The sequence below is a fragment of the Haliaeetus albicilla genome, chromosome 26 (genome assembly GCF_947461875.1).
Source record: "Haliaeetus albicilla chromosome 26, bHalAlb1.1, whole genome shotgun sequence".
Taxonomy (NCBI): Eukaryota; Metazoa; Chordata; class Aves; order Accipitriformes; family Accipitridae; genus Haliaeetus; species Haliaeetus albicilla.
Genome location: NC_091508.1, coordinates 13,104,997 through 13,127,342, shown reverse-complemented (window position 1 = coordinate 13,127,342; position 22,346 = coordinate 13,104,997). Strand labels below are relative to the sequence as shown.

Here is a 22,346-nt window from a genome sequence, read left to right as displayed (position 1 = left end):
GTTTGGGTGGTTTTTTCTTAAATTTTTTTTTTTTTTCTTAAACACCTACAGATCTTGCATCTGCAGGCTTCGAAGACATCTGATGATGTGATGAGGAGTCCTCTATGGTTTAGAGCAGAGGTCGTTCTTCATGTCCATTCAACCTTTTCCCTTTCACTAACACCACACAGCAGCATGACAGGACACCAGCTGAAGCAAAGGTTTCTATGCTGCATTTTACAGTTTTCAGCCCATTGCATCAGAGCTTACTCAAATCTTTCGACATGGAACACCAGAACAAAACCGAGGGTAGGGTGGAGTGACATTAGCTCCTCTCTATCTCACACACAGATCTTGCACTTTCTTCTGCAGCAGCCCAGGCTTCTGACTTGCAGTGCCATGAGATGCAATACCTGCACTCCATCAGCCGTGTCTCTGGCCAACCTTATATAATCCCAAGGCAAGGCCATCGAAACCAAAGTCTGACCTGCCTGAATCAGGGAGTGCTTGGTTTGGAGATAGGAAGCACATTGCCCTGGTCAAAGGGCAAAGCAGAAGCTTTCAGAATTCATCTGACTTTGAGATTAGGGGATACATACCAAGCATAAACAACCACAAAGTTTTGCAAAGGATGGACAAAACCTGCATTTCTTTAGTAACTAGCTGCAGCGACCCCAAGGACAAAAATCAAGCAGTGCTCTGGAGATGGTACGGGGGAACGGCCGCAGAGAAACCAAGGCCAATGCTACTGCCTACATCTTGTCTGCTAAGGATGTCACCCTTACCTTCCCCTGCATACGTGCTATAAGAGAGTTTGAAGGTCTGGCTGGGGCAGGGAGTCCGCTAGGGATGTCACCCTTACCTTCCCCTGTGTACTTACTATAAGAGGGTTTGAAGGTCTGGCTGGGGCAGGGAGGACGTTCTCATCCCTGCATCCCTGCAGTGTTCAGACAGCAGCAGAAAAGGAGAAGAAACATCCTTTTCTTCACCCCTGCTCCACACAAGCGAAGTATATGCTGCAGCAATCCTCTCCAGCTCAGCTTAGAGATCGCAGCACAAGGTTTACCTCCCATTCCTCAAACCCAGGTCCTCCATCAGCCACAAAGCACCAACAGCAGCTCCTCCAGCTGAGGCCAAGCCATCTCTCCAGTATGGTCGGCTCAAACCTCTGTGACACTGCTGGCAGCCGATGCCCAGAGCGCTTTCTCCTTTTGGGGAGGTGCAAGGATCCCACGCCTGGCACGGCACAGCCCTGCCTGGAGGCAGCACCAGGCTGAGCCTGCCTCCCCACGTGTGACCGGGTGTTACTGGAGCAACATCCCCGCGGGAGGGAAGGAAGGAGGAAACTGGGCTGTAAAGAAATAAAACCACTGCAGAGCTGACTGCGAGAGAAGAGAGAGGAAGAGACAGGCTGGCTGGAAAGGACAGCTTTGCTGAGCCCAGGAGAAAATGGTCTGAGTAATTATCAATGGTAAGGAAACCTCTTGTTTGAGGCAAGAGAGCTTAGAGGGATTTCTGCACAGTAAATACTCTGCATATTTTATAGCCTTGGCTTGTGGGGGGAGAAAGGCTGGTGCTGGAGTGGTTTGAAACACAGCCAGGACACCAGACACGGTAACTCCCTTTTAGCCCGCTAAATCCAGTCCTCTCCCTTTCCTCTGTTACTTTCAGCCATAACCCACCACGGGTCCAGCACAACCCCCAGCCGATCCTCCTCTGCGAGGATCCCCAGCTCACAAAGACGTCCCGCTCTGGGCTCTCTGGGGAGGGTTTTTTGGGGTAGCTGGTGTTTTGCATTGCTGCAGTGAGCAGACAGGTCTCCCCTTTTCTGCCAGCCTGCCGCTATGTGGCCAGGAAGATGGGGACCCTGTGCCACCGGGAGCACCAGGAGCCACCACCGTGCCCACTGCAGGCAGCCCCCCACCGCCACCACCAAAGTAAGTCTGCAGCTTGCTGGGGACGGGGACATCCACACACCTCGGCCCCAACCACGCTGGGGATGGAGGGGCCAGGGCTTGCCTGGGCTCACGGGGTGGGATGGGGAGGGGGGCACCTCCTGTTGCTGCCTGCTGTCCCAGGCAAGCCGCTGCCCTGCGGCAGGGGAGGTGCGCTGGGTCCCTATCCCTCCCTGCCTGTGCTCCAGTGACCATCGTCTTCCTCAGAGTCCAGCACTTTGTCTGAGGAAGAACCGTAACAGGTATAAGTTGCGAAAGTTTATTTTCTTTCCTGATTTATCTTCCCTTGCTGCGTTTTGCCTTTAAATGTCATGGCTGCCTCCCAGCCCCTGACAGAGAGGATGAGCAAATCGCAGCCTTTAGAAGGGAGGACAGACTTACTCTGGGTGTAATTAGAGGGGTGAGCGGATGTAACCTGCTGAAGCACCACTTCCCCAGAGCCACGTCTCCCTGGGGCAATTTTTGTTATTTCAGGCACCCCGCTAATACCAAAATGCATCATCACGCACCCCACCTGGCAGTGAGAGATTTCTGTCCTTGCTGCCAATCTTCCCCAGCCCCTTCCTGGCCCATTTAAAACACAGAAATCGCTATGACTTTGCAGATCGCTCATGCGATGTCCCCAAGAGCAGCTGCTTCTCCTGGCCACCCCCAATTCAGCACAACGGGTGCAGCAAAGACCTTCCCAGCTCCTCATCCCTGGTCCAGCCGCAGGGGCTGCTCCCAGCGAGGAGGGCTCACAGGGGAGCTGCTCCTGCATCGCCCGGCCGTGCTGCTCAAGCGTTAAAGCTTGCTGTCAAAAGGAAATCATTTCTGAACAGCAGACAAAAGAATCTCAGCATTGGAAAGACCTGCCCCACCAATACCAGTTTCACTGGTTCGGCTGAGTCACTCCTGGTTGCTCTTGTGCAAACGTGCCCAGAGCTGCACTTAAGCATCAGCACATTCCCGGGCAGCTGCCACAGCGGTCAGGTCATGCCCCGTGGTCTCCTACCTCTGCCAAGAGCTCAGGGCTGTCAGAGAAGACTCGCAGGGAAGATGTCGGGCTGAGCTATTCCCTTTCTGCCGCTCCCATGTGCTGTGCGCAAGGGGAGGAAAGGGAACTGTATGCTTAGGGGGTCCTATGAAATCTCCAGAAGACTGCCTTTCCCCTAAAATAACAGCTGGAGCCTTAAAGGGGGGATGAGGTGAGGGAAAGGGGATATTTCACTTCACTAATGCCTTAATTAAGTGCATACGGTGGAAAAGCAGAGGGAATGGAGCCAGGACTTTGCAGAGGCCCCGAATGGGAAGATCAAGGCAGGTGCTTGGGTGTATTAGCGAGAGGAATCAAACTCCTCCTCTGAGCAAAGAAGTTAAGCTCCTTCTCTGCAGTTAATTCCTGGGTGTTTAATGGCAATCGGGGGAGCTGCCCAGTTGGCACTAGCAGGAGGTCTGGCCCCGTGACTTGCTGGCAGGTTGGGCACACCAGCCCCTCAGCGGCTGTGGATGCAGGGGGCTGCACCAGTGCGGAGGGCAGTGGTGGGCTGCACCGCTCTTGGCACGGAGCAGCCCACAGCTTTTTGCTCTGCGGCACCCCAGGGAAAGCTGGCCCCGGACAGGGCGCGAGGAGCGTACAGCTCAGCAGAGATCAGATCTGGCTGGGAAATGGGGATGATCTGGAGGCACCGGTGGTGTCCAGGTCACAGCTTGGAAACTGCGGAACTGTATTCCCCTCCTTGCAGCAAGGTGGGCTCTGCTGGGGGGTTATCTGTGTCGTAAACCTGGCCTGACTCCCTCGCACTAAGCTAATGCTGTTTACGGTTCCCATCAGGAGGTTTTTCTGAGCAACTTGCCAGTTCACACCCCAGTCTCATCCCTTCAGCAATAATCTTTCCCCTTGGCTAATCCTGAATCCCCCTCTTTTCTCTGATGCTTGTGCATTTGCAGATGTAAAGGCAGAGGTATCAACAGCCCCCCAAGCACGAGCCTCGCTTCCCAGGAACAGCAACCCCATCCAAGACCAGCCCTGCAGGTCCTGAGGGTAAAAGTGCTCGTGGTCCTGACCTGAAGGCCACGAGCTTTCCTCCCACCAGATTTCCCAGAGAATGCATTTGCTGGGAATCCTGCAGCCCAGGGATTGGAAAATATCAGCAAATCCCTCCTGTATCTGCTCTCAACACAGAAGCACAATGACAGAAAATGTCCTGATCGGTCTCTCGTTACCAGAATTTTCCAGCTGGCAGAAAAAAAAGATTGCCAATGTGTATCAGATGCTCCCAGCACTTTTGGGCTGTGGAGCGCCAGGGGAAGAGCATGAGCCATTGCATCCTAGCAGCGAATCGGATTTTTATACTGTGAAACCAAATTGTGCCCCTAAAGATATTGGTATACATTCAGACAATTTCCATGAAGGTAAAATCAGCTCCTGAGCTAGAGTAAGGAGTCTGAGAGCTTATGTCTGTGGAAATCCCATCATGTTTTGTATGACCCCCTTCCCCATGCCCAGTAAGCTGGTTAAGCTGTCCTTACTGGGCAGCCAGCACCCCAGTGTGATGCACAGCACCCACAGAGCAGAGGGCTGCAGGGACCACAGTCAGATCCCCCTCTAGCAAACCCTGCACTGTCACAGAGAGCAATGACAGCAGAATCGCAAACTCCGCATGTGCGGGGAGGAATCTGCCCGACCCCTTCCTGTGACAGCCCAAGCTGAACCAGAAATAAAGACAGATGAAAAGAGGCTGGTTGGGAGCATGGTGGTTTTTCTCCTGGAAGGGTTTTGCTGTCATTATGGTGTTTGAATAGACTAATGCTTTGGATTGTACATTGGCAGCACTTGGGCTTGCTGCTGAGGCTTGCCTTGCTGCTTGTGTAGGAAGAGATGGATCTTGTCTCACCATTGCTTGTGATACAGACAACAGGGGAGGGAGCAGAGTCATCCTGCACCCCTGGGGAGAGCGGGCTGTAAGCTCCTGGGTCTCCAGGGCCCAGCCTCTTGCTGCCACCCTGAGCAATGGTTTGGCCTTCGGTACCAAAACTCTTCTGCCACAATATCACACAAAGGGGAGATGCTCAGTGGCAGGATGGGATGTACACAATGGAAGGATGTGCACAAACTAGTGACCTTAATTTTAAAACCCTCCTGGCTTTGTGCGGGACAAGTATCCCATGCTGAGCTTCGTTAAGGTGGGAGAGGCACAAGCCCTGCCCGGGGGACTGCAGGGCTCTGCCCGACATGGGGAGGGACGGAGGATGGGAAGGCTGGAAGGTGAAGAACAGACCCATATCTCCCATGCACACTCAGCCACAGCAAGGCTGGAAAATGCAGACCTTAGGACTCTTTATTCTGATCATCGCCACTTCCTAGGACAGCTACTGCCACCAAACCGTGTGGTTAGGTGGTTGGGTAAACATCAGTGCATGGAGTCACCTGAAGTTCATGGAAATGCCTGGCTCTGGGGACAGAGGAGGACATGAGCAGTTCCTGGGCCATACAGCAATTCTCTATTCATGGGCACCACCTGAGCACACAACCTCTTGTAGGCTTACAGCACTTCATTTCCCATGGACTCCATGCAAATGCTGAAGTCTCCTGCTCACCACTGGGTCCTCTTACGTGCTGGGTGTATACGCAGTGGGGAGAAAGGAGGAAGGGAAAAACAAAGGAAATCAGCCTGTCCCAAAATGGAGCAGGAAGGGGAGTCTGAAAAGAGCTGTGCTCCAGGATGCTCTACCCAGTGCCCAGTGCCTTCTTTAAGGCTTAATCCTATGGATCATCAAGAAGTCCATCACCATCCTCCCAGGGGAGGCAGCAGAAGTGGCAGTTACCAAGCACCGTACCAAGCTAGTTCTTAACTGGAAAGTTTGCCAACTCATCAGCTGAGTTGCCTCCCACGTCTGTCACAGGACAAAGCTCACTGTCACTGGCAACTACGTGACACAAACATAATCCAGAGTAAATATCACATTTGCAACACTGCTATGCACAGAGTTCCTTGTCTTCCTTGTATTAAAAAAAACCCCACGTACTTCATTTCGAAGGTGTGGGGCTGGCTCCTGCAGGTATTCCCCATGGCTCTCCGAGGCCCCCAAGTAATAGCAGTGGGAAATTTCCCAAGGGAGCTCCAGGCTGTCCCTCTGACCCCCAGAGCAACTCCTTCACACCAAGCCTGTGGGCAGCCAGAGAGTCTCAAAGGTAAGCAGCTTTCTGGTGAGTGTCTTGCATGTTTTATTAGAGTTATATTTCCACTCATTCATCTGGATAAGTCCAGGATGCACAGTTATAGCCCTCTCCTCTGCCCCATGGCTTCTTCACACTGTTGTGGATGGGCAGCTTTTATTTCAGCGTTTTCCAGCCCGCTCTGGTCACCTGCCCATGAACCAGCTCCGGTGTGTGTTGAGCGCGGTGGTCTTGATGAACTGGCAGAGACAGGGCACGCTGCTGTGCTCCAGGTGCCCCCCTGCCACGGCCCGAGGGAGACGGCCGGTCACCAGGAGCCGGACGTAGCATCCGCTGAAGATAACCAGGAGCTGCTGGGCCATCACCTGGAACAAGCAAGAGAGGTGTCAGAGCAGAGAATCTACCTGCAGGAAGAGTGGATGATACATGAAATAGCATTTGCTCCCTCGTTCAAGGACTGTCCTTGTCTGAAGGAAACAGGACAGGAGCCAATGGCATATATAACTGTCCCAGATCCCCTTCTGGTCAGCAGTGCTGGCACACTGTCCCCACGGGGGAGTGACATGAAATGACCGCTCGCCAGTGGGTGGCCAAGGAGCCAGGCTTCTTGGGGACCTGCCCGCTCTGTCACTGCCTCCTGTTGCTTTTTTTTGCCTGTAGATGGCCAAAGAGCTTCAATCTGCAGGGATGTCACCTGTACCAAATTCGCTTAGTAACAGCGAGAGGAAAACTGTAAAATAAATCAAAATCATCCCTTTTGAAACTTCTTGCTGAGCGGCAATGAGGACACATTTGTTGCTCAGCATGGCACAAGTCTTTGAAGGCACACTCCATGGAGGAGACAAAGGCTGAGCACATCCATGCCTCATCCCCAACCCGAACACAGGTGCTGGGTCCGTGCATGGACCCTGGGAGACGTTGTCTTCCAAAAGAGGACCCCTGGCCACCAGCAAGGAAAAGCCCAATCCATGAATTCCTCAAGGATTAAGCACTAGCTGCTCAGTAAGCATTAACTGCTCAGCAGTGTCAGGGCTGGAGAAGGTGTGTGTGGACCTCCAGGCTTCCAGGTGCTTCTACTGGTGAAAAAGGAGGTGTCCCCCATAGCTGGCAGCTGCTGAGGGGGGTTTTGGAGCTGAGGTGCCTGGGGAGGTGATTTGGTGCCTCTGTCCATCAGGGAGGGATATTTCTCATTACCTCTGGTGGGCCCTTGGGAACGAGGTGGACCAGCTCGTTGCATGTCACGGGCTTCTTATTTGGGTTCACTCCACTGGATAACAGAGGGGACTCTTCACGCAAAGCCTCCTCCTCCATCCCCAGGTCAGGCCGAACCACCGCCTCCATAACCACACAGAGCTGGTCCAGGCTGTGCTGCAAGCCTGACTGGAAGAGAAAGAGATTTTGGGGGGCCTCCAAAGGCAGCAGCGGTGTCCTGAGGACAGCCTTTAAAGAGCATGATTTCCTCCTGCACGTTTTTTACTCCTGGGAGTTATCATCCCAAGAGTCAAAACCAGCATTGGCCAAGAGCCATGCCCAGCACTTGGAGCTGAGTGTCTTCATCCCACAGCCCTGCTGCTATCATCAGCTGTGTCTTGTGCCAGCAACTGCTCCCAGCATGATGGTCAGAGCCTGGTATGGAGAATCATGTCTTTAAAAACCATATGAGTCGTATCAGCCAATATATGAATTGATGTGTTACTGTCCATCCCTTGATCTGCATTTGTCAGTTCATCCAGGGAGATGAGCAGCTTTGGGATTTTCGGAGGGTTATACCCCCTTGCCTCTCATCCTGCACCCATGGTCAGCAAGGGCAATTCAGTGCAGGAGAGTGTGGTGTTTGTATATTTATACAAGCGCATAGAGGAAAACATTTTCTTAAGGCCAAGAGGACAAAAATTTTATACAGTTAACCCAGTACAGTGTTTACTTATTCCTCAGGCTATCCCATTTATTTCAGAAGGACAGCTCAAGGTGTCCATTATTTCAAGTTGTGACACATGCTTTCAAAATTTACCCTTGATTCTTGATGACTTTCCTTTATTAAAGTTGTACAGTTAATTATGCAGACATGCACATACCACAGGACCTAAACCAGTTCCTGCTGAACTGGGCATCGACACATGCAGTTTATCCACCTCCCAGTCTGTCCAGCTCCCAGTTCACAGCAGGGGATGCCCAGGAGAACACTCAAACACTCGGTTCTCCTTGCCCACCTCCATCCCACCAAAGCCGGGGCGTAGGGGTGGACCTGCACGTGTCCCTGTGGGAGCTCGGGCTGTGCCCACCATCATTTACCTCTCGCGTCCTCTGCAGGTCCGTGACGTGGGCTGCCAAGGACTGGAGGCAGCGCTCCTGGCTGAAGTGCACGAACCACAGCTGCGATGGTCAGGGTTAAGGAAGGGTCTTTCCACGCTTCCCCCTCCGCAGCCCTCCACCTCCGTGCGGCTCTTGGTACCAACCTTGCAGGAAGCGGAGCAAAGGCAGGTGGTGCCCATGGGGTGCTCAGGACACGGGAACCAATAACACATCACAGGGCTAATTTTAAGCCAAGAGGGTCTGGGCTAATGCAAAACCTCAAGGGAAAGAGGAAAAGAAGAGGGGTGGCAGGGAATGGGGACATTGCCCCAGAGGGCAGCCAGTCCTCCTGGCACACCTCCTGCATCCTGGTGGGGTGAAAATTGGGATAACCCAGGGCCATTGCCCATCACTCACTTAGTGGCCTTACAGCTAAATAAACTGGTGAGTCACCTTGACTTAGCTCCCCTAAACTCCTTCCTGCTTTCTTTCCTTTGATTCTAGGGATTCATTCCATTTATTTTTTACAAAATTTACTGTACTTCATGCTTGTCTTCAGGACAGAGGCACTGTTTGCAAAGAGTCTACCAAGAGCAACATGTTGGGGTTGTTAGTTGTGCCAGCTTTGAGAGCAGCAGCCCCCAAGAAGGCAGCCAAAGGTCTGCCCTTGTATATCTACTCAAGCTGCCATTATCAAGGGGATTCAGGAACAGCATAAAAGCTAGAGGGTTGAAATGGATATGACATTGGAGCAGACTGAGAAATCATAAATCCTTGGGTTGTTTTCTGCTCTCAGGCAGTTCTGGGACACGTAGGTAGAGGTGAAGGCTTCTTGGATTAGTCCTCACTTACTGAGGTGCAAAATTATGCTGGTCTGAACAAATGTCTAATTCAGGTTCTTAAGTGTTTTCTCCTCATTCTGCGTGACTTCACCCCTGCTGGCCCTCCTGCAGTATTCCCTGCCCCCTTCTCTGACCCTGTGTTTCAGCCTTGGCTCCCCCTCTATCTATTTCATACCTCTGTATATATGGAGGGGAGTGAGATCCACCAGCAAATCTGGGAGACCATCTCTCTCACCTTCCTTTAACACTTTCATGCTGTCTTAGAACTCGCTTTTTTCCCCTAAATCTTTGGCTAGTCCAGAAAAGGTATCTCTAAAAAGCAGCAAATGAGCCTCCCTCTACCTAGTTTCTTTAACCCGCACTTTTAAAAGGCCATGAAGGTCAGAAGTGCTTGGCAGCTACAGACCTGGCTGCCAGAGACGCGCAGGGTGAAATCAAGTTCTCTAACGTGCCTGAAGGAGGGAGCCCAGGGTTACAAATCACCTGGAGAGCAAAGGCACTTGGATGCTGTTGGCTTAGTTTGTCTCTGCAAGGCAGAACATGAGCTCCCAGGGACAGGCACTCTGGTTTTCTCTGTGTTGGTTTTTTTTGCCATAGGCATATTGCTGTCACCCTGCTTATAATAAGAATCATTACTGTCATGTAAGTATAATACACTTTCAGGAATAATTGCCTGCCGAAAGGACTAATCCCACTTCAATCTTTTAGACTCATTATTTCCAATTGCCTTTGGGCATATCTCAATCCTCACTTATAGGAGAAGAAAAGATACCCAATCCCTTATGCCATCCAATAGGAGAAAAAATGAATCCTAGAAATCCCACCCACTGGAGATCCTCATGGATCATAACATCAGTGAATACCTCCATATCATTAGCTACCCAGAAGGGGTACAAATAATTCCCTACAGAAAGGATACTTGTAGGATGTTGTGTGGCCCATCCAGGGCATCTGTAATCCCTACTATTAAACCGTGTTTGATAAAGATTTCATTGACAGCTGCCAGCCTCACATCTGTATTCACGTTTATCTATTAAAGAATGAGGGAAAAATTAACACACTCGACAGCAAAAGTTGGGCCAGCCTGATGCTACAAACTGCAGCTGGATAATCCCAAATACCACATCTCTGAAAGGAAAGCAGTGACAAGAGCAGTCTGCAGTCAGGCAGGACTGTCACCAGCCGTCAGTATTGGCCTAGCCACCGCTGGTGGATGTCTGTGGAGCCAGAAATCTCACTACGGATTATTTCTCTTACAGACAAGATGTCTGAAGGGGAATCGACTTCCAGTATCACGTTCCCTCTTCCTTCCCCAGCAGTCCCTGAGTGAAGGACTCCTTTCCCAAACCTCTGGGCACCTGCATGTTTGCCAGGTTTCCCTTTGGAAGAATCATTGCACAGCTGTCATTAGAGGCTTGCTCCAAAATCCGTGCAATTAAAATCAGCGCAAAGACCCCTCTGGATTTTGAATCAAGCCTTTCTAAAATTACTCTTCAGATCACTTAGTAATTTCCATACTCCTGTGATTCCTACAAACAAAAGTTGACAACAACCAAGCACTGGATGCTGCAGGCTGGTTGCCTCTCATGCTAACGTCATCTCCCTACTTCCTTCCACTGCCCAGTCTACCTCGGTTTTATAATTTTATTGCAACTTCCATGAGTTAGGAGCTGCCTTTTTGTTCTGGACCTGTTGCAAGGTCCAGAGCACCACAGCAACACAAGTAAACGATGCTATTAGTGGCTGCACACAGCCGAGACTGCAAGGACCATCATCAGAAGCAGGGCAGGAGCCAGCTCTGCTGGCGAGCCCCCGTGGCTTCTCACCAGCCGTGGGAGTGCAAACCACACTCTGCAACAGTTGCTTTATCTCCAGTGACAGCAGGCGCTTGGAGCCAGCCTGCCGGGCTCCATCACCTACTTTTGAGGCATTGACACCTAACCTGGCTGTAAAGCATCCCTTGCCTGAACCTGATCTCTGAGCCTGCTGTAAAAATATTCCTTCCTCCCCGGGTAATTCTGTTCTTCATGTGCATCTAGAAGATGACCTGGGTCCCAGCACTTTGGTGGGAGGGAGTCCTGCTCCCCACGCACTGCGTGCCTGCACACAAGCAGCCTCCTCTTACCTTCCTCTGGCGACAATCGATAACCAGTATCACAACTACAGTGACTGCTACAGCAGCCAGGGTCACCAGCACACTGGCCTCCCAGTAGCGTCCAAAAGAACACAGCTGGACTGTGGAGTAAATGTTTGTCCAGAGAGACATGTAGAAAACCTGTAAAAACCCAGAGAGACTGATGATAGTCACAAAACTATGGAAGTGAGATAAGTCACAGGAAGAAGAAAACTACCAGTCCCTTCTCCCAGGGTAATACCTTACCATAAATCAAGTCACACAAGATTTTCAGAGGGTGAGGAAGGACAGAAGTTCTTTCCAATAATAAATAGGGGAAAGAAAGGACTAGAAGGACTGAGTGAGCCATGGTTTATTATAAATAATTACTAGTCATCAAAGGCAGAGAGTGAATTATTAATGATGATTCATACCTAGGGAGGATGTTGACCGAGTTCTTCCATTTAGATAAGAAATGCACTCACTGAGGCATATTGATAATACTTCTAATAGTCCCTGTATTTAGAAAGCTCCTATGTCAAAGCACTCAAGGTGGTGCAGACTACTCAATTACAATAACGCTGAAATAGTGGACACTGACACTGGACTCAAGGACTATGCTAAGGACTGACAAACCTGGTCTTTGCATAAAGACAGGCAAAACTGAAATAATTTGGCCTTTACTTTAGATAGCAGACATTTGAGCAGGAGATTGCCTAGAAGCAAATAAGATGTGTACAGCAGAGTGTGTCACAGCATCGTCTTGCAATAATAAAACTCATTTGCACTAAACAGGCACCAAAACCCTCAAAACACTGAGCACCAATTCCTACAATATTAGTGAAAGGCGAGAAAACATGTATAATTGCTATCCAAAAAAATAAATGCAACTAAAACAAAGGAATCAGATTTTATCACACCCTCAGCACGCTGCATCTTGCTGTAGATGCTAATGATCGGGGTCTCTGGAGAAGCTTCTCTCACCAGAAGACAACAAGCAAGACTAGACAATCACCTCAGTAACCAAAGTTGACTGGTCCATTAGTCTAAATTAGTATCAGAACCAGAATACCTACAGATTTTTAAAATCAAGTTAAAAAATGTCTGATGTAAGTAGTACTACTTCCACATATGCTGGTTATCCAGCCATGGACAGCCTGCTTTGGTGAGACTACCAGCAAGGGGTTGGAGAAGGTGCCTTGCCCTCCATCTACAGAAATTCTGTGAACTGGGATTTCCAAAGGAACACACTAGGATATGTAAAAACCAGTATCTCCTCCCCACTCAAACCCCTCTCCCTCCCTGGCCACAAGAATCCCAGGTATAGGTCTTGATGCATCTCAGCGAGCGCATGTCTATGGCAAGCAAGAGACCCCACCGTCCTTACCACGGCGATGGCTATCTGGAATGCCCTGGAGTTGTAGAACATGTACCGTCTCACTTCAGGCTTCAGGACAGCATCCTGGATTAACCTTCTCCACTGGTCCTCTGCCACCTGCTCAGGGAGCAAACAGAAAACTAGGTCCACCCTCCAGTTTTGGGCTCCTAGTCCCATCAGAAATAGTCTGGGCAGTCACTGAGGGGCCAGGCTGGCACTGCGACCGAAAGCTCTGTCCCAGAGCACCCTCCCGCAGAGTGCACCTCCAGTCTCATCTATACAGCTGTCACAGACCAAAAACTTGTGTTCTTGCCTCATTTGCAGTGAGTAATATCTCCCTGGAAAGTGCAGGGAAAGTCACAAGAGAAAACCACCTTTTTATGACAAAGGACAAGACAAGACAGATTGCCCCAGGGATGCTCCATCCCATCAGAGTGACTTTCAAGCAATTCAATAGAACCTATGTTGAATGGGTTTCTTCATGGAGGTTTAAGTCAAGATCATTACAGTTGACTTGCAGTCCATGGGGAATAGACTGAAGTTGAACTGAAACAAGCGACTCAAACCAAAAAAGAGAGAAGCTGTCTGTGATGTGGGTGCAAATGCAAATGATGCTAATGCAGCTAGCATTCACTCCTACAGGGTCCCCAGGGGAGATAACACAAGGAGCTTACCTGAACCCCAAGGGACTTCAATTTCTCTGCACAAAGCTCCATGTCAAAGGAGGTGGCTGAGCAGTTGTTGGCCATGCTGAGCACCATGAGCACCTGGCCATTGGGGCGTTCTGCAAGAGCCCAAAGGAGTCATGAGCACAGCTCTGGTATGGGTTTTCCTCCCAGCAGCTAAGTAGCACGTGGCAAAGGGAAGGCTGAGGAATGCAAACCACCCTGACATGTTTTAAATGGATCCAGAATACTCCCTTGGACATTTCTAAGAACATCACAAGGAGCTTTGGAAGCGGCCTGATGTCCCTTGTAAGAAAACAACCTACAAAAAGGGAGGAAACCCCAAACACATTCCAGGAGTGAGCAGTCAGAGATAACATGATGCTCTGATCTTCAGCAGGATAATGTCTTGTCTCACTGACCCCTGACAGAAAGGACAATGGACTCAAGCTCCTCCCTCTTGCTAAGGCTATCTACGTCTTAGAGAGATCCCCCATTGCCTACCCACCCCACCCACCACAAGAAAAAACTTGAGCAATCAAATTAAAGTGCTTTCCAATAATCACATTGCCTGCGATGTGGCAGGGCTGCCCTGGAGCATGAGCCCCATAGGTCCTCCAGCGTCCAGTTCCCTTCTCCAGCAGTGGTACTGGGCAGCATGGCTCTGCTCAAGGGTCTCAGCTTCCCAGTTTCAGCTAGGGCTAGGATCAGAGATGTAATCTAGAGACACAACTTGCAGTCAGGAGCCTAGAAAGTGTGAGGACAGCCTGTCCTAGATTTGAGGAGCAGGCTGCTCCTAGCTGAGGCACAGCAGCCTTGGAGCAGCACAGGAGAGCTCTGATCTCCAGGCATCCCATCTGGCATTCATCTAGAGTTTACACAAGCTGTGCTACGTCAAGGGGAAGAGATCGAGTCTAAGGAAGTGGCTTGTTCAGATGAGATCCTGTTTCACTGAAACATTTCACCCTGCTTTCCTTCCCATTTGCAGATCCAGGATCAGCCAGGTGTCCCCTGGCGCTGCTCCTGCTGACACTGCCACTTAGTGCTCTCCCAGACTGCTGTGCTGGCTGAAACACAGCATGCACTCACCTTCCCCTTCTCTCCCACTTATGTCCTTCGCCCTCATCATCTCTTCACTGCTCAGGAACAGGAGATGCCAAGTGAAACGAGTCAATTACATTACAATAGGGTGTGACTGCATCGAGTAAAAAACGGAAGAGGAGATGCATCTGAAACCTCCAGGATAACAAGGTCCTGTTTGTTTGCTGAGGTTTATCTCCTCCTGACACAGAGCAGTGGAGGCGGTAAGTATAAAGCAAGAATAAAAACAAATGGCCCCAGCCTTGGGCTTGGCTCTCCTGTTCTCCATGGCTTTGGTCCAGTTGCTTGGCACAAAGTCTAGCAAGTTGGGTGCCAAGCTGAGATCCCCAAGATTTGCAGAGCTCCTTGACCTCTGCTGGAGCCTGCTGGAGTGACAAGAGCTGCTTCACCCCTGCAAAAACTGAGCACTAAGGAGGTGCCATGAACTGAGCAAGCAAAAAGGATGCCCTGCTGAATGGTGCGTGGAGGTCTCGGTGAGAACAGCCACCCATGGCACTGCCTTCTGTCTCTGCACAGCACCTCAGGTGGTTTTGGAAGTAGTGCTGCAGAGAGGGAGCAAATTGTTACTGGGGAAGGGAGTCAGTCAGAAAGCACAGGTCAAGTTTCCCAAAGATTTCTTGACTTTTGAAGGCTAAGAGAAGAGGACTTCCAGGGTCCTGGTTTTCAATAGGTGGATGTCCATTCATTCCTATATATCAGGCTTTCCAAAAAAGTCAGTGTCTCCATCCCCTCCCCAAAATGCTGAAAAATCCATAACGTTTAGTCACTTTTGCAGATGAGTTGCTGTTAATGAGCATCTTTGAAAAATCTGTCTTCTGCTATTCTAAGGGCACCGTACTCAGTACTGCCTTTCTCCTTATCATCAAGTTGCTCGCTTACCTTTCGCCCACTGCATGGATCCTTCCTTTAAATCACTCTTACAGTAGAGGATGGAGGAAAGCGACCTGTTTTTCTCAATTCCACCAGCTTGGCTTTTATGGGCCATGCTGAAGGTGCCTCTCCTTGAGGGACTCTATGTCATATTGTCAGAAATCCAGCACTTTGTATATCTGCCTTATCTTTCACTGCTAAGAAACACCGGTTCAGCCCCAAGGCAGCAGGCAGCTGGCTTGCTCTCCTCTTGGGGAGCAGATTGTGAAATCCTCATTCACATTCCCTCCGATGACTTCTTCGAGATCCTGCTTTCCATGAGCAAGGAGGCATTTTCTAGCCCTGAAAAGAGGAAAAGAAAATCCCAGATCTTGCAGAGACAGCAAAAAAAAGGGTAACTGCACAGACTACTTGGGTGTACTCTGCTCTTTGGACCCTGCTCCCTGTGGATGTTATCACCAGTAGGTGTTAGCCAGCTATGAGTGCAGTACGCACAGGCTCGCCTTTTGCTGCAATTACCCTTTTTCTTTCATTAATAGGTGGAAAAGTTATCCTTAAATATTCCTTAAATTATCCTGACATCCTTAATTATTCATATTTTGTAAACAATTAGTCAAGAAATAGGCAGGATTTCTCCTTGTGAAGCCAACAGGCTTTTTGCTATTGCTTTCAACAGGCGCTTTCAGAAGAAAGTGGAGACAGTGTAAATGTCCCTCCCTGGAAGTGATGCACCCCACTCACTGACACCGTGGGTAATTCCCCACCACACGAAGGAAGCAGTGCAGATAAGGAAGAAAAATGTATCCACTGAAGGCAGAGGCAAGCAGGAGCTCTCACCCAGCAGGAGCAAAGCCTTTGAGGGTCTCTGCTTTCCTTTCCCCTCTCCTCTCCACTGCGGGCAGTGCAAGAAGCTGACGGGGCACGTCCCCGCAGCAGGCACCATGCCCACCATTTTTCCAGGCAAATGCTGCTGACGTAGGTCTCTAACCTACTGCCAGGACCTGTGGGTGGTTATTAAAGCAAATGCTTGGAAGACTCTGAAGTTTACTTTTCAATTATCTTCCACTCCTGTGGGTCAGCTGCATCCACACTGGCTCTCCAAAACTACCATTCACTTTTTAACCTCCGCTTGGTCTTACTTTTGCACCAGGAGCCTGTTGCCGTCTCTTGGTGTAAGAGTACCTCACAGAGCTCATCCGCTCTCCTTCCAGAGAGGATTGCTTTATTTTTGACTGATGGTTGTTGCTGCAATTACCCCCTTACACAAAGCCAGGATAGTCACCAGTTGAAGGTCTGTCAAAAAGGAAGTTGAGGCAAGAGAAACAACATGAAAAGTTCTTCTGATTGCAGAAAAAACCTGCAGAGGGCTGGAAACTCACACTTAAAGGAATCAAGCCATGGTACACATTGCACAAGAGGTGTGCAGTGTGTGTGTGCATACACAGGATGGGCACAGCACCCACTTTTCACCAGCGCAGGTATGGAGCAGTTCTGCTGTACGTTGAGTGTGGCTCTCCTCTGCGATTTCTTTGCCAGGAATGGGCAGCCACGTGTTACAGAGCACATCTCCTGGCACCAAAAGGTGGATTCAGACAGTGAATTTTCTCACTCCTTTCCCCCTTTTGCCTTCAATCCCTTTGGGTTAGCATCAAACAGAAGGGAAAATGAAAAACAAGACAGGAAAGCCCACACAGAACAGCAGCAAAGCAAAGAGTGAAAAAACAGAGGAAACAAAAGGAAAACCCTATTAAAACCTACCACCCTGCTGTTGCTGCTGTCACGTTAAGTTAGAGGTGAATCAAGGCTCTCTGGCTTACATGTCGAGAATTTTGAGTCTCTGGAGGACAGTCCCCAGGAGATGACAGCAAATGGTGCAGCAGGGTGAGGGCAGCTCAGCCTTCCCCAGCCCGTCGGGGAGCTGCAGGAGGGAAACAGCCTTCCCCAGCCAGGACAAGCTCGTCGGCAAAAGCAGCTTTGCTTTTACCTCTTTGTGCAGCATAGACCACGTTTGGCTCCATTGCCTTTTGCTGCAGAACAACTGCCTGGTTTTGGAGATGGGTCCCCCCCAAATCTTCCCCTGCCACCTCCTGTGCTGACACCAGGGGCATCCTCTCATCTCCTGCACTCCCCAGGCTCTGTGTCTCTCTACATCTCTTCTTATTCTTTATGCAATGCCAACATTGCTCTGGTGACTTTGCCTCCTTCAGCCTATGAACCTTCTTTTTAGGACACCTCCAATCCCTAGCTAAACAGCAGAGAAACGTTCAGCAAGTCCTTCTGCTTCATTTCCACAGCAACTGGCAGAGGCTTACCTGGTCCAGCTCACTTCATGGTCCTGGGGAGCCAGCTCAGCTCCCTCCTCCTCCTCCTCACTGTCCTTTATCTGCCACCATCCCACTCCACACTGCCCAAATGCTGGGCTGCCCCACCACTGTGCAGGGATGTCTCCGGTCCCACAGCCCCAACCTGCGTGGAGAAAGTCACTTTCTTCCCTGCATCTCCCGGGGACCACGGGCTAACCAGACAGCTCACCCAAGGCAAAAAGCCTGTGCCCCGTGCTCCCTCCCATTACCCTAAGCTGCAAGCACCAACTTGCAAAATCTCCCTTGTGCATGTGACTTTTCTTTCCCCTAGGCTGGTTTCAGAAACATGGTTTTAACCCTCTAGAGTTCCTCAAAAGTGCTTCCGCACTGAAGATACAGCCATGGGAGGAGATTCTGCCACAGGAGTTATCCTCACCTTTTGCAGGGTGGGGGTCCAGAGCTGGAGCTGGACCCTAAAGGCTGTGAAGAGCTGAAGAGTGGCACAGACAGGATGCTGTCTTCCTCCTCGATCAGCTGGGCAGGACTCACGAAGTACAAATCCCAAGGCTGCGTGAGATTAATTGCCGTGAATATATTAATGAAAGCTAAGCATCGACGATAGGGCTGGAGAAATCAGAAGAGGTGAACGAAGATCAAGGCTGAGAATGGGTCACTGTATATTTAGCAAAAGGTCATGTTAAAGCACAGAGAAACAGGAATAAGGTGCAGAAGGGGGAACCGTAACCCTCCTCAAAACAGGAGGCTGCGCTGGTACAATGGGTGGGCGTGAGTTTCCTCTCCAGCTGCTGTACTCCGAAGAAAAGCAGTAGGCTCTAACACACAGTCAGACAGACCCCCCAGAAGAGCTCCACGTGCTGGGGAAGTCATTCGCTTTCATGCAAAGAGATAATGCTGAGAGACGCCACAGGAGAGAAGACTCCTTTGCCTGGGAATTACGGTTTCACGGCTCACCAAAAGCTAGAGGATCCATGGAGGCTAGGAACAAGTATCTTAGCGACTGTTAGTCTTAGTGAATGGTTTAAAAAAAAAAAAAAAAGAAGACGCTTTATTGCAGTGCCTGTGTACACTTCCTAGAGAAAATGTCGTTCTCTTGGAGGGATGAATTTCTGCAGCCCTGCTGGCTCCAGACATTGCTGAGCAATGCGTTCATTACATCACGTGGCTGCAAGGGCAACAGACTCCAAAGCTGCTTAACCACATGGGATCTTGTTACACTGGAAACCGGCATCTCACACAGTAACATTGTCCAGGTATTGAGAAAAATCAGATAAATCTCTTGCTGTTGTCACTAGCTCAAGGCCCAGCTCAAATCCCCACCCAAGATAGGGCCATGCAAAGCTTTAGGTTCTTTTGCAAACAATTCTCATCAAAAGCTTTGGCTTCGTTTCCTCCTCTTCTCACCCACGTAAAGATCCTGCCAGAGGGAAGATATGACAACCAAAGTGCTTAGAAAGAGCACTGTCAGCTCACTGCAAAGAAATGCCCGAGGCAAAACTCTGTGTGGGCAATAAACTTCAAAGCAATGTTCATAATTACCTGCACCACATACACTGTACACCTCTTGTTTAGCAAGACGTGCATGTATGGGCTGATCTTGGCATCAACACCTCATCCCACCAGCACAAGCAGAAAAATCCTGCTCATATAGAAGACCACACACTACTAAATCTTTAGGAATTTTTAGACTGACGGGCTTTGTCTCTGAAGGTTTTCAAAGCATCTGTTTCACACCTATCTAAGGAACCAAGGACGAAGATCCACAGAAGCTTAAACAAACCTAAATGGAAGGCAAGGTTTTCCAGTTATTTTTCTGAGATAGTTTTCCGCCCAACCATCTCCCTGAACTTGCAGCTCTGGCCCAAAGGAGATGATGGATCTGCAGGTTGCATTGTAAGGAGTCAGGGTCTCCTAGCCCGACTCTTCCTGACTTCAGCAGTCATCAAGCCACATGCTCAGAAACTTTTTGCAGGTGTTAGTTTTCTGATCACCTTATTTGGGGCACAATTTTTATGCTTTTGCTAGGCAAGTGAGATCCTACCAAGTATCTTCTCAATCCAAGCAGGTATCCTGTAGTCACAGGTCCCACAGAATAGCCTATAAAATATTCAGTGATTAATATATTCCAATAAACACACATTTTAGATTCTAGCTGGACAATAAGCTGCTGTTGTATTTGCACATATGCCTTTATATCTGGGCTTCTGAAACACAAAGATGTGTCTGTAACATTCCTACCCCACCTATTAATAGCCCTACCAAAACTTTAGCATTAGAAATTTAACCCTCTTAAAGCCAAGAAGGAAAGCTGTAATTAACAGCAAATGCAAAGTCAATCAGTAAACTAGAAAGGACTTTGCAGAGAGTCAGGCAAAGGCTCACAAGAAATAGAAAACTATTTGACTGTAAAACAGAGAGGACGCTGGCAGGATCCCAATGCAGACCGGAGGTGCTTCTGTTTCACGGAGCCCAGTTGACACCCTCTGAAAGTGGCCCCATTTAAAAATGAAAGTCTGCAAATGAAGGTCTTCCAAAAACTGAAATGAGAATGAATGAAATGAATGAAAATGAATGAAAATGCAGACCTCTCTGCTCCAGGAAGCATCGTGTCGGCTGTATGTTCAGCTTGTGCTGGCTGGCAGGGGATTTAGGGATTTGTTTTATGCAAATCAGCGTTAAGACAGCTTGAGGTTTGTCTTGAGCTTTACTCACTTGTATTTATGAAGAAGCATGTCCTGATTTACATTAACCCACAACAAAGCTATTTGCAAAGTCTCCCTCTCTCACTTCACTTGCTTTTTGCCTATTTTCTCCTTCCTGGTCTTAACTCTCCCATAATTAAGTGATGCGCTCCCACTGCAGCCTTCTCACGAAGGCACACTTTCACCCTGCTGTCAAATGAGACCTCACCCTTCTTTCCAACGTGACTGAAACCAGCTGCGAGGGCCAAGAGTTATTAGGGGACAAAACCCAACCGCACAGCCTCAGGACATGGGGTCAGCAGGACTCCAGCAGTGGCGATGCTGGAGCCTCCACAGCCATCCACCCCACAGCCTTCCTGGTAAAAAGCACTTCTAAACTAAATCTTTCCCATTTCAGATAAAGCTGGTTACTTCTTCTAGCCTCAGTGAATCTGGTGAAGAATTCAATGTCTGTCCACTTTGAAACAACCTCTAATTTTTTTCGAGACTTCTCCACTCTCCACTGTCATGGAGTCTTTAGACAAAATAATCCCTTACCTCCCCATCGTCATCATCACTCTGAGCCACATTTGACAAACCTCCCCAGGCCCGTCGATGCTTTATTCAAAGAGCAATTTATTTTCATCTTTTTCAAAGCTCAGTGTCCAAACAGGACACTGAGACCTCACCACATTCATGAGCGTTAACAACTCTCTCTTTCTCACTTCCATCTTACGTAGGACACTTGAATCAATATGCTGTACAGTGGAGACTTCATTTCAAAACCAAAACATTTGCTGAGTCTGGGGGAGTTCACCCTCATTTTCACAATTTCTGCAGTGCTGTACAGCTGGTTATTGATTGCTTAGGTTTTGTGTATTTGATTTCACCTTTCTCAGTTCAGCGTTACACTTCTCTTCAGGGAGTCTCATGCTATTGGTTTCAGATCATTTCTCCCATTTATCAAGATCATTTTGAATTATAATTCAGTCCTCTATACTGTTTGTATCTCTTCCCAGCGTGATGCCCTGGACATATATTATAACTGTACTCCTTATTCCATCATGCTGCATTAATGAATATATTGCAGGGAACCTGATTCCAGGAAAAAAATATCTGCCATTTGAAGAGCTTTCCCAGACTGACAGTAACCACCGATACCTCCTGTCCTCAGGGATAACCTCATCCTCTATCGTGTTCTTAATATCACTTCCGAGATATCACTCTTCACTACTTCAAGTCCCGCTGCTTTAAATGCTGAGACATATACTCTTTAGTCTGCTTTTTCCTATTCCGACTCCTAAGACCATATTGTCTCTATATGTACTACATGGTTTGATACACTTAACTTTTTTGCAATATTTGAAAGGCTGATAACGCATCACTTATTCCTGCTTTATTTGCCATGGCCTGCACACGACTGCAGTTTCTCCATACATAAGTCTTGTTTGTGGCTGTGCACACTGCAGCCATGAGCAGCAGCCAACATGGGCAGATCTCATTTGCTTTTGACGAAACTGCATTTTCAGTGACTAACTGTTCCATCTTTTTTTTTTTTCCAGTGAGCCTTAATTAGGAGAACAATGTTGTTGAAAGCCTTGTCTTGCCCTTCCCCTCTCTTCCTGCACACAAAGTCTTCTTTCACAGACTCTGGGTTGGGTGTTTGTTTTTTTTTGTCAAACAGCTCAGCAAAGCTGACAGATTGACAGTCATAAAATATAAAAACTTTATTTCACAATATCCCTAAATTACATATTTCAAATGAAAAATGACACTTGCTTAAGGCATAAAGTGTAGTTCTTGGTTTTTTTCCCTAGTTCTGCCTTTTTCCTATGAAGACTTAAAGTATTATTCTTTTTATATGGTAATGTAAAAACCTCTTTCTTGTATCTCAAATTAGGAGGGAAAGCTTGCTATGTGCCTTGGATAATGATTCAGCTATTGATCCAGAAGATGCTTTATTAGATTATTTTGAGACAGCTGAATGTAA

The 22,346-nt window shown here is 48.9% G+C and overlaps 1 protein-coding gene and 1 long non-coding RNA gene across 6 annotated transcripts; one reads left to right on the top strand and one right to left on the bottom strand.

Moving 5' to 3' along the window:
* Positions 1 to 1,221: 1,221 nt before the first annotated feature.
* On the top strand, positions 1,222 to 4,653 carry LOC138682099 (uncharacterized). Its single transcript, XR_011322312.1, has 3 exons — positions 1,222 to 1,450; positions 1,815 to 1,916; positions 3,864 to 4,653. It is a non-coding gene; the product is annotated as an uncharacterized lncRNA (long non-coding RNA).
* A 1,464-nt stretch (positions 4,654 to 6,117) lies between these two features.
* Positions 6,118 to 21,844, bottom strand: TMEM268 (transmembrane protein 268). 5 transcript variants are annotated; one of them, XM_009920077.2, is made up of 9 exons: positions 18,094 to 21,844; positions 15,364 to 15,696; positions 13,393 to 13,502; positions 12,728 to 12,835; positions 11,353 to 11,502; positions 10,147 to 10,257; positions 8,386 to 8,466; positions 7,288 to 7,473; positions 6,118 to 6,458 (listed from the first exon to the last, which is right to left on the bottom strand). In XM_009920077.2, the coding sequence occupies exons 2-9, from the start codon at positions 15,467 to 15,469 to the stop codon at positions 6,279 to 6,281; spliced, it is 1,032 nt and encodes a 343-aa protein (XP_009918379.1). In that variant the 5' UTR covers positions 15,470 to 15,696; positions 18,094 to 21,844; the 3' UTR covers positions 6,118 to 6,278. The 5 variants fall into 5 exon arrangements, with proteins under 5 accessions (XP_009918379.1, XP_069627650.1, XP_009918377.1 ...); XM_069771549.1 differs by having other exon boundaries at positions 18,630 to 21,844; XM_009920075.2 differs by lacking the exon at positions 18,094 to 21,844 and adding an exon at positions 17,667 to 18,046.
* Positions 21,845 to 22,346: the final 502 nt, after the last annotated feature.